A 10,831-nucleotide genomic window follows, 5' to 3' on the forward strand; every position below is an offset into this window, starting at 1 on the left:
TCTCTCTTTTCCTCTCAGACCTGCAGCCATGGGCCGCCGACCCGCGCGCTGGTGAGTGGGGCCGCCCGGAGGACGGGCAAGGCCGGGAGGAGGCCGCGTGGCCGCTCCGTCGGGGGCTGGCGAGGGCGCGGGGAGGCGGCTCTGCCAGGAACGGGAGAGGAGAGGCAGCCGCCTCTCCCGCTTTCCTCTCCTGGCGGGGGGGCTCTGGGCTTTCACGGCTTGCTTGTGGCCCGTGGACCCTTCTGCGTTGCCGCCTGTGGTGCTTCTTAGCAGCAAGGTTACTTTCGTGGGATGGCTATTAGACCCCAAGCACGCACCCCGTACACACACACACACACACACCCGTGAGTTTAGCATAAAGAGAAGAGATTTCTGACACATTTGAGCAAGGGCTACCCGCCTCATTTTGCATCCTGCCTCCTAGCAGTGGCCAGTTGTATGCATGCATCAGAAACCCTCAAGCGGGACATGAAGGCTGAAGCCTCCCCGTGTTCTTTGTCCCTAATATCCATAATCTTAGTGGTTTGGGTGGTAGTCACTGCTAGTTGTACTCAGAGTAAGCCCACTGAAGCAAGCAGGTATGACTAACAGGTTCACTAATTTCAGTGGATGCCCTCTTGAGTAGGATGTAGTTGAGTACAGTATAATACTAATATGTGTGAGAGTCTTCAGAGTGCTTCACATAAATATTCTTTATTTTATTCTTACAACACTAAGCATTAGATACTAAACTTAGAGAGTTGAGACTGAAAGTGGCTTTGCCTGAGACCACATAATGGCCTGGTTCAGACTTGCATTCAAAGCCTCATAAACTTTTACGAAGCCAGGCACTAGCCATTCTATCACACACCACCCCCAGCAGGCCAGCATAAATCCAGATTTCCAGGTTGTGTCTTAATACAAGCCAAGATCTTTGCATAGAAACTGATGAGGAATAGGAGACATACTTCTCACAAGTGCCCATTCCAAGCCTCAAAAGCCATGGTTTGTTGAGCCGAAAATGATTGTCCAAACCACGGTGTAACTTTGAGCTAAACATTGCTGCAGAAATTACTATTGATCTTGGGATGGGAGCAAGATCTGTCAGCCAAATGTATAGGGAAAGTAGAAGTTATTGGGTTCACAGAACTTCCCTTGCTGTTAAGAAACAGTACTAGTATGAAAATAAAAGCCAATAAATACAGATAAGTGTCTACATGCTCTTTATTAATTGTATGAGACATATTTTTAATTTAGCACTTGCTTGGTAGCCATAGAGCAGCAAGAAATTGAATGTGGCAAGTGAGCAGACTAGCAACATGGAAGAAGGATTCTGTTCCTTATGTTTGCCCAGCATAGACATGCAATGAGCTGCTGAAGGAAGGTTGGAGCTCTTCATCGTTCCACTGCTAAACTCCATTAGGCTAGTAAATTGGTTTAAAAGGCTAATATCTGGGACTGCATCTTGGACCAGTTTCTAACCCCCAATCAGAAGTGAATGACCAAAGGCAAGGGTTGATGGGAGCTGTAGTTCAACAACCTATGCAAGGCTATAGGTTCCCCATTTCTGGTTTAACATATTCAGCAGTTGTGACTTTAATTTCAAAAAATTGTTTCTGACTACCTTATCTGTCTTTTTCTTCTAGTTATCGATACTGCAAGAACAAGCCTTACCCCAAATCCCGTTTCTGTAGAGGTGTTCCTGGTAAGTTAATATATTTATTTTTGCCTGATGAACTGTTAAATTGAACTTCATGCATTCAGATAGAAATGTAGAATTTAATCCAACAAAGGATAGCCTGATGAGACTTAATTGCCTGGTCAGAGTGGATTGCACCTAATTTGGCCTGTTAGGAAATCCAAGTTTTAGTGAACTGGCTGATAATATTACTTTCTATTCTTCAGATCCCAAGATCAGGATTTTTGACCTGGGCAGGAAGAAGGCCAAGGTTGATGAGTTCCCACTCTGTGGGCACATGGTGTCAGATGAATATGAGCAGCTTTCATCAGAAGGTACAGAACACCAACAGACCACTCAAACCACTCTTTTTGCTGTGCTTCAACGGTCTGTCCCATTCACCCTGTCTCTCTTTCTGCAGCTCTAGAGGCCGCCCGTATCTGTGCCAACAAATACATGGTGAAAAGTTGTGGTAAGGATGGATTTCACATCCGTGTGCGCCTGCACCCCTTCCATGTCATCCGCATCAACAAGATGTTGTCATGTGCTGGAGCTGATAGGTGAGGAATGGGTAGAGACCCAGTTCTGGTGTTAAAATTGACCTTGCAGTCAATTAAGCCGACCAGCCCCTGCTGCTATCGGGGGGTGGTGTGCACTGACTGCACACAGTAACTCCCTTGGTTGTGTACGTGCTCTGTTCCTTGTACAGTGCACCTTAAGGGACCCTGGGAACACTTGAGTCCTGGTGAGGTGCATGACTGGCTGAAGCTCTTGGCTTCTACATTTGCCAAGAGGGCTTGACTGGTGGTGGGTGTAGCAGCGTGGTATAGTCCTTGAGGATAACACCCTAAGATTTGGTTTTGGTTTCTTATTAGACTCCAGACAGGAATGCGTGGAGCCTTTGGTAAGCCTCAGGGCACTGTGGCCCGTGTGCATATTGGCCAGGTCATCATGTCCATCCGTACCAAGGTGCAGAACAAGGAACATGTCATTGAAGCACTGCGCAGAGCCAAGTTCAAGTTCCCTGGCCGCCAGAAGGTAATGTGTGTGTTGGTGGGGGAAGAATACTGTCAGTGCAGAAGTATACAGGCGTTGCACCGCTAAAGATAGGGTGCAAAACAAGATAAATCTCTCAGTATAGCTAGTGAGATCATAAGCTTTAGTTTGGTGCTCTTGCAACCTTTTGCCGAGAATGAACTTTGCCATATGACTTTCATCTACAGTGACTGACTGTAAGTTGGTATGGAGGGGACAGGCCAGTTGACTTGTGGTGTTGCATCTCAGCTCAACAAAGACAGGCTGATACTCAGTAGTAGATGCATAATAGCTGGGAAGTCTGGGGCAAGCTTCTGATGTCTTCTCTCTCACCTAGATCCACATTTCCAAGAAATGGGGCTTCACCAAATTCAATGCTGATGAATTTGAGGACATGGTGGCTGAGAAGCGCCTTATTCCTGATGGCTGTGGAGTGAAATACATCCCCAACAGAGGCCCTCTGGACAAGTGGCGTGCATTGCATGCAGCATAAGTGCTTGGTGTTTATCCACAAGCTGATTTACTCAATTCTTGAAGGAAGATGAATGGAAATAAAAAATGTCTATTGAGCTGCTGTGTTTACTGTTACGTTAATGTTACTGTGAGTTTGATATAACATCAAACATACCTTCACCCGCTTTTGGAAACAAGTGAACATAGTAATGAATTTGAATATCAGTAAACCTTTGTCAGTGTCACACAAGACAATTCTCACAGTAGTGAATCCCTCAGGCTGGTCTCCCGTAAGCATTCCTAAGGATGGGGCAAAAAAAGCTGCAAGACTTCCAGGGCAAAGTAAACAGGAAAAGGTTGCCCTGTAATTTAGAGCAGATTGGGAAGGAGGCCATTTCAGTGTGCATTATAGTTGTATGGCTTACTGAGGCAGTATCCTGCTTCATCAGGGTTGGTTGGTTCAACTGAAACAAAAAATAGGATTATCTAGGATAAACAATGTTGGGAGTTTCTGGGGGTAAAGGATGGGATATAGATGACAACTGAATGAAAGAAATGAAGTGCTATTTTCATAAGATACCTTTTGAAAAATGTAGTTTCTAAGGAAGCTGAATGCTGCGCCTAATGCCTACAACCCATGTAGGATATTTAAATTCACCCAGCCCTAAGCTTAGGTGGTGAATTTTGTGGCAACACCTGGATACGCCTGCGTGAAGGCTTGCAAGTCCTAGCTGCAACGTAGATGGGGCTCTTCTGTCACCTTGATTCTCATGCTGGAGGGGGAGTGTATGTGCATTAGACTGCTTTTACTGTATGGGGATTCCACAGCTGCCCTAGACGGATCTTGCTGAATGGAATAATCAGAGAAGTTAGTTTCTTTTTGCCCAGCCATTGCCCTTGCTTCTATAGCCAGAAGGATGGTTGACTGTTTAGAGCTCTCGCTGGGCTTTCGGAGCAAGCCGAAGATTCACCTCTACAGGATAGTGGTCGCTGACTGCTAGGGCCTGTAGGAATGAAATGGTGTGGATTATTCAGGTATTTGCATCACATTCAAACTAGCAGCCAGTTAAGAAAGGAGCCCAATTACACCGACCTCTTCCTCCGATAGTCCAAGTGCTTGTGTGAAGTTGAAAGGCTTGGCAGATCTGGGTACAATGGCGCCAAGCAGCTCTTCCCCATGGACTATAATCCTAGCATGGGAGGACAGAGTACAAAAGTGGAGGGTGATGGGACTCTGCTCTGCCCCCAACAAAAAAAGCATGGCCAATTTACGTGAGACAAAGCAGGAGTCTAGTGTGCCAGGTTAGCTCTTAAGTTCTTGGCCTGGCTGTGGCACAGATCAGGAGTAGTCTCTGCCTCTAGTGTTGTCTGCTCTCCAGCTCAACAGACCAGAAGCAAAACCACACCAAAAAAGGGCATATGGTATGCACTAAGTGACACAATCTCCTCGGGGCTTACTTTCTGTCTGGCATGCTTGCTTGAAAGGCTGGCAAATACTGGATTGTTTTGGGGAGTAAGAGGAAGCATGTTGAGAAAGGGGGAGTGGAGCTGAAAAGTGTCCTCTGGTACCTGTCATAGGCACAGCAGGTCCGGTGGCTGACTGTGGTGTCCTCTCCATCACCAATGAGCCAGTGGAAAGCAAGGTGATTGCGCAGGCGGATCCCAGCCCAAGCACTTGCTGGGATGTAGGCGCCAGCAGCATTCAGATCTCCCAGCAGCATCACATTCTATTCAGATCAGAAGGAAAGGGTTGTATGTGAGTAGCATCTCCACTAGAGGAGGTGGCATGAGACTGAAAGCTAGTTGCTGGGAATCAGGAGAAGGAGAATGTCCTATTACACATCTGGCCAGCCACTGTGAGAACAGGGTGATGGACTAGATTGGTCTTCTGATCCAGCAGGGCTTTTATGTTCTTAGTGACTTGCTGAGTTTACAACATCTGCCCCCATAATATACCTCCGTTTTCCACCGTTGCATCAGTTCTGTGCACACTCCAAACAGCAGATCAAGCTCTTGGGCAGCTTCCCGAGGACTGGTGTGGTGTAAAAGTAGCACAAAATCCAGGATAGCTGTGGGGTGGAAGACAGCAGTTCAGATGATGGGAGAGGTTTCACTACTGATCTCCCTAGTCTTTCCTCTTAGTGGCTGTTATTACACACATGCACACTTAACAAGAGCTAGCTCCTTTACCTCAGCTTCTCAATACATTCAATTTCTTCTGTTTCCTCATCTACCCTAAGCACCACTGAACCATCCAACTAGGGCTATACCAGGGGTCTGCAACCCGCGGCTCCGGAGCCGCATGTGGCTCTTTTACACCTCTGCCGCGGCTCCGGGGCAGATACTAGCAAGGGGAGGAGGTGCATTGTGCGCCCCGACACTCCCCACTGTGGCGGGCACTGTACTGGCTGTGACGTCGCATGGGGGCGGTGTGTGCGTTAGTCACGCACCGTCCCAACGTCACCTTCCCACCCACTGTCAGATCGGAGGGCAGCGGCGCGCATGCTTTAAATGTCGCAATGGTTTTGCGGCTCCCAGTTGTTGTTCTTTCTTTGGAAACGGGTCCAAGTGGCTCCTTTTGTCTTAAAGGTTGCAGACCCCTGGGCTATACAGTGGTACCTCGGGTTACATACACTTCAGGTTACATACACTTCAGGTTACAGACTTCGCTAACTCAGAAAAAGTACCTGGGGTTAATAACTGCTTCAGGATGAGAACAGAAATTGCACGGCGGCGGTAGGAAACCCTATTAGCTAAAGTGGTGCTTCAGGTTAAGAACAGTTTCAGGTTAAGAACGGACCATAAGAAATGCCAGGCTTTCAGTCCTAAAACCAAGGTAATCTTCCATAACTGCCTTGGAGATAACAGCTCCTGGATCACCAAGAATCTGTGGACAAGTATCCAGAACAATTGAGACCTCTGTGTGGAGAAACTGGGTGTTACCTGTGTATGGAGAGTGAAAGCGAGCGGCAAAGGGCCCCCGGGCAAATGCCTTGTAATTTCTGGTATCCTCATCCCCAAACTGGCACCAATCAGTAACTGACACAACATCCATTCTGTCAAGGTAAAAAAAGTAGGCATCAGAGGGAAGATGAATCCAAGGAGCCTTCATTCCTCAAAAGGTTAAAGTATGCATAATCTCTCTCTCGACTGTTGAATATGAGGGTGAACTTGGATCTGGGAGATTTGGGTCTGTGTGCCTTTGAGTGAGTTCTTATCCAAGTAAACCTGTGTCTGGTTTTGTTCCAATACAGAGCTCACTCGTCATCTTCAGGCTGGTGTGTATATACACACACACACACACACACACACACACACACACATAAAGCAAGCAAGATGTCAGCACCCAGTTGCTCCCTTTCACCCCGATTTGCAATCTGTCTTTGTGAAGGGGTCATTATTATGATTAAATCAGATACGCCTCTGTCCGCAGGCCAAAGTCTCAGCCCAAACACAGGTTTATATCCTCAGGAGATCCAGGCCTTGGTTCCCCAACTACAAACCAGAGCTGTGAGACCCAACACTAATGAGCAGGTGTGGAGTAGTGGATGGACACTTAAGTCCAGCTTTATATGTGGCAAATCCAGACTGAAATTGCTGCTCAGCCAAAACAAAGTTCACTGGAAAATTATTGTCTCATACCTCAATTTGCCCAAATACATTTTTCTGAGGCTAAAAAAGTTTTTCAGGAAGGGTGGGATTATAGGGGTAACAAATATGGAAATGCATATTGTTAAAATGTGTTATAATTGATTGGCAATTAAAATACCAGAAGTAGCCCTACCGTTAGGCAGTGAGGTGGCTGCCTCAGCTGGTAGATGCGGTAGCTAAGTGGGTGGGCATGAGGGGAACAGCAGTGCAAGGAAGTTGTTGTTGCTGTTACTATACCTCACCCAGCCATTCTGGTCAGCTTCTAGCACATATTGTATGTTCAGTACTGTGGATCCATTTCTGTGGAACCCACAGCTGAGATCAGATAGCCCCCCCCCTTGAAGTTTTGACATCTAGTGAAAATGTTTTCTTCTTTCTTTAAAAATCAGCAGGCATTTTAGCTATGTTTTCTGATTTTTTTGGTTAGTTTTAACTGATTTCATATTCACTGTATCTTTTTAGCCTTACTGCCTAGTGACTTAGGTGTTTATTACTGAAATAAGTAATAAATTCTCACACTGCTCAGCTTTGGTGCTTGAAATGGAGGAAGGCAGGTATCATTTTGTCCTTCACCTTGGGTAACCAAATGGCCACCCCTGTAAAACAATATCCTGGGAGAGGGGGAGTTATATACATGCATATATAGGCCAGAGTTGGATTTTGGTTCCTGGGGCTCTGATTTAGTCATGTTCCCAGCTCCCCCAGACATTACCGATACACAAAGATATTCTGCTCCTTGTAGCTGCCTCGCCCCAGCCTCTTGCTCTCCAGGCGGCTGTAGTGATGAGAGGGATCATACCTGCCAGGGAGAAAGAGTTCAAGATGCCACTTTGCCTAATAACAAAATGGGGTGGTACAGGATCCTCAGATGAAGAATGGAGCAATGGGGGGCGGGGAAGCCTTGTTAGAATGCTCCCCCACAATAAAAAAATAAATCTCCCTGTGAATAAAAATAAACTAACTGTGCGATCTCCCCACACACCTATTTTGACTAGGTCTATGATTAGCAGCCTCTGCTGGCACTACCTGTTCAGCTCCCGCAGCAACGTCTGAATAGCTGCACCCCTGGAGTCTCGCACCTCTTGGATGGCAGAAATATCACAGCGAGAGAGGATCTGGCAGTGGGAGAAGAGTGGGTGGTCAGGGCAATAAGGTGCTCTGGGCATTGTCACTGTCACACATATTTCCCCCTTTCCCTTGGTCCTGGTCGCTTCCACATTGCCACTGTTCTGCAGAACTTCATAGTGGATTAGAGTGCTTTGTTGCCCACTTTTTAAAAACAACAGTAACCAGGCTGTTTGTGGTGCAGGAAGTGATGGGGAAATCCATTGACGTCTTGGATGAATTAATTAGTAACAGAAAGGAATGTAGGCTCCAGGCCCCTCCACTCATGAGCAGAGTGAAGCAGCAGCCCTTCCACCTCTGCCCTGGTGGAGAAGCAGCATCAACATCTGCCAGATCTCACAAGATCTCGCCAAACTCTTAAGTAAACAGATTGGAAAGAATGATCAAAGGTAAACAGATGCAGCATTTGTTCATATCACTGCCTTAGCATGCGGTGACCAGGGACGTTGACATGGTGGGGATGGACAAGGCCCTGGAAACCAATACTTATGTGGAAGGGTTGTGGGAGTTGGGTATGTTTAGACTGCCAAAGAGGAGACTGATAGCCGACTTCAAAGGAATGTGAAAGGGATGTCACATAGAAGATGGAGCAAACTTGTTTTCTTCTGCTGTGGAGGATAGAATTCAAAGCGATGGCTTCAAGTTATAAGAAAGGAGATTCTGACTAAACATCAAAAATAACTTTCTGACGTTAAGAGCTGTTTGTCAGTGGAATTGATTCCATCAGAAGGTGGTGAATTCTCCTTCCTTGGAGGTTTTTAAGCAGAGGGCTTTAGCTGAGATTTCTGCATTGCAGGGGGTTGGACTAGATGACCCTCAGGATCCCTTCCAACTCTACAATTCTGTCTCTTAAGATTCCATGCAATGGTTTTCAGGTCCTTCCTAGAGATGAATTAGGAATTGCTTAAGCACTCCAATCAGTGTGGTTTCTACACATTGCACTGACATTATAAAAAAAATCAAGTGGGCCAATGTTTGTTTCCCTTTGCTTAAAAACAAGAGTTGTGTGACTTGTATTAGACAGGTGCCTTCTACCAAGCCAGACACTGAACCATCTTGCTTAGTATCTACATTGACTGGCAGCAGCTTTCCAGCTTTCAGACAACAGTCTTAGCAATGCCAAGATTTGAACACGGGACCTTTTGCATTCAAAGCAGATGCTCTATCACTGAACTTGAGCTCTTCCCTTAGCACTGCTATAGTTATGAGATAAAAAGGTAAAGGTACCCCTGCCCGTACGGGCCAGTCTCATCCGACTCTAGGGTTGTGCGCCCATCTCACTTAAGAGGCCGGGGGCCAGCGCTGTCCGAAGACACTTCCGGGGTCACGTGGCCAGCGTGACGAAGCTGCAGCTGGCGAGCCAGCACCAGTGCAGCACACGGAAACGCCGTTTACCTTCCCGCTATAAAGCGGTACCTATTTATCTACTTGCACTTAAGAGTGCTTTCGAACTGCTAAGTATGCAGGAGCTGGGACCGAAAGATGGGAGCTCACCCCGCCGCGGGGATTCGAACCGCCGACCATGCGATCGGCAAGTCCTAGGCACTGAGGTTTTACCCACAGCGCCACCCGCGGCCCTTAGTTATGAGATATTTTGCTCTTGAAATTCCTATGTTTGCAATTAAACCCAACTTTAATACATGCAAGAGCAGGCCTTTGAACTTAGCTGCTTGTCAGACTGCCTCAACTGAAAGACCTCCTGCTCAGAATTCATTTTTGTTACATGGTCTTAAATCTCTCAGCTTGTGGAGTAGCTGGTACATTTTTCTTCCTGCTCTTTGCTCATGGCCATCTGCCATGGATGCTTCAGTTGAGATTCCTGCATTGCAGGCGGTTGGACTACCCTTCAGGTCCCTATTAATTCTATTTGCTTATCACTGTAGCAGGAATACATTTGCAGCCTGTCATCCACAGTGCTTTTACCTCTGCCATAACCGCAGCTGCCCCCAGATCTCTATGGTTAGGGATACAGTTTATGGTTTCTGAGCAGGGCTGAGAGCAAGAATTGCTCATTAAACTAATGAAGCACTGTTATCACCATTGCCCTTGGTCCAAATCAATCACAAACTCACCTGGACAAGAGCTCCCATGACCCTCCGGTTTGCTGCCTTGGCTCTCCCAAAACTGCGTATGTTGAAAGCACAGATTTTGAAGGCTTCTGTCACAACCTGCACGCCCAGAAAGATGAGAAGAAGGGTGAAGCTCTGTCCCATAGCACTGGTGTTCCTTGATGTATGTATCAAGCTGATGCTGGAGAGTGTTGATAGCCCAGAGGACTGTATTGCTGCATCAGCATCCAGGCAGGGGAGGGAAAAGGCCTTTGTACTGACTGTTGCGTTTGACATATGACAACATAGCAGAGAAAGTGCTGGGCCACACCAGCATGATTACTTGCTGAGAGAGGGCAGCATCCCAGAAGTCAGGTTCCCACTTTCTCCTCCCTACTCCTCACATGCTGCCACTGTCCTTCCAGAACCAGCAACTATTCAGAATAAGCTGAACAGTATATGCAGCCTCATGGATTGTCCATAAATGATCCCTTTGTCCATATACACTTCTCTCTCTCCCGTCTCTCTGTGTCATGGGTTGGCTGGACACAGAGGAATGGTGGAAGGTACCAGCTAGGAAACCCCCAAGGAACTAAGGCTCAGAGCCTAGGGCTTGGTGGTGAGATGATGATGAGTAGTCAGAGAGAGAAGCATGGGAAGAGGATGTGTCTGAAGCTGAAGATGTAACAGGGTTTAGTGAGCAGGGAGTCTGTGGCAGAGAGACGTGCAGAAGCAAGAGGGGAGGCCAGAGAGGCAGAGATGAGTGAGGCTGGTGAAGAAGCCAGGAGTTCCCCTGCTCTTGGTGTGACAAGCTACCTTCTTCCCTGACCTCCCAGGACTAGAAGAAGGATGACGGGGGAGA

The 10,831-nt window shown here is 47.1% G+C and overlaps 2 protein-coding genes across 2 annotated transcripts; one reads left to right on the forward strand and one right to left on the reverse strand.

The window, feature by feature from the left end:
* Window positions 1–6: 6 nt before the first annotated feature.
* Window positions 7–3,261, forward strand: RPL10 (ribosomal protein L10). The gene is made up of 6 exons (XM_082205621.1): window positions 7–51; window positions 1,626–1,684; window positions 1,885–1,992; window positions 2,079–2,217; window positions 2,533–2,695; window positions 3,030–3,261. Exons 1-6 carry the CDS (start codon window positions 29–31, stop codon window positions 3,183–3,185), a joined length of 648 nt encoding a protein of 215 aa, XP_082061747.1. The 5' UTR covers window positions 7–28; the 3' UTR covers window positions 3,186–3,261.
* Window positions 3,262–3,746: 485 nt separating this feature from the next.
* LOC309521705 (deoxyribonuclease-1-like) lies at window positions 3,747–10,463 on the reverse strand. The gene is made up of 8 exons (XM_082204413.1): window positions 9,994–10,463; window positions 7,823–7,911; window positions 7,509–7,595; window positions 6,089–6,201; window positions 5,102–5,214; window positions 4,715–4,872; window positions 4,239–4,335; window positions 3,747–4,149 (listed from the first exon to the last, which is right to left on the reverse strand). Exons 1-8 carry the CDS (start codon window positions 10,264–10,266, stop codon window positions 4,075–4,077), a joined length of 1,005 nt encoding a protein of 334 aa, XP_082060539.1. The 5' UTR covers window positions 10,267–10,463; the 3' UTR covers window positions 3,747–4,074.
* Between the last annotated feature and the right edge of the window lie 368 nt (window positions 10,464–10,831).

The sequence above is a fragment of the Podarcis vaucheri genome, assembly GCF_965113315.1.
Source record: "Podarcis vaucheri genome assembly, chromosome: 17".
NCBI lineage: Eukaryota > Metazoa > Chordata > Lepidosauria > Squamata > Lacertidae > Podarcis > Podarcis vaucheri.

What these genes read in the sequence shown, in the direction of transcription:
- RPL10 (XM_082205621.1), top strand. Translation starts at nt 29, where the DNA reads ATGGGCCGCCGACCCGCGCGCTG. An exon ending in GGCCGCCGACCCGCGCGCTG is followed by an intron (nt 52 to 1,625) that starts GTGAGTGGGGCC and finishes TTTTTCTTCTAG; the next exon opens with TTATCGATACTGCAAGAACA. An exon ending in TGAGCAGCTTTCATCAGAAG is followed by an intron (nt 1,993 to 2,078) that starts GTACAGAACACC and finishes CTCTTTCTGCAG; the next exon opens with CTCTAGAGGCCGCCCGTATC.
- LOC309521705 (XM_082204413.1), bottom strand. Translation starts at nt 10,266, where the DNA reads ATGTCAAACGCAACAGTCAGTACAAAGGCCTTTTCCCTCCCCTGCCTG. An exon ending in TCATGGGAGCTCTTGTCCAG is followed by an intron (nt 7,912 to 9,993) that starts GTGAGTTTGTGA and finishes TCCCACTGCCAG; the next exon opens with ATCCTCTCTCGCTGTGATAT. An exon ending in TTGGACTATCGGAGGAAGAG is followed by an intron (nt 4,150 to 4,238) that starts GTCGGTGTAATT and finishes TCATTCCTACAG; the next exon opens with GCCCTAGCAGTCAGCGACCA.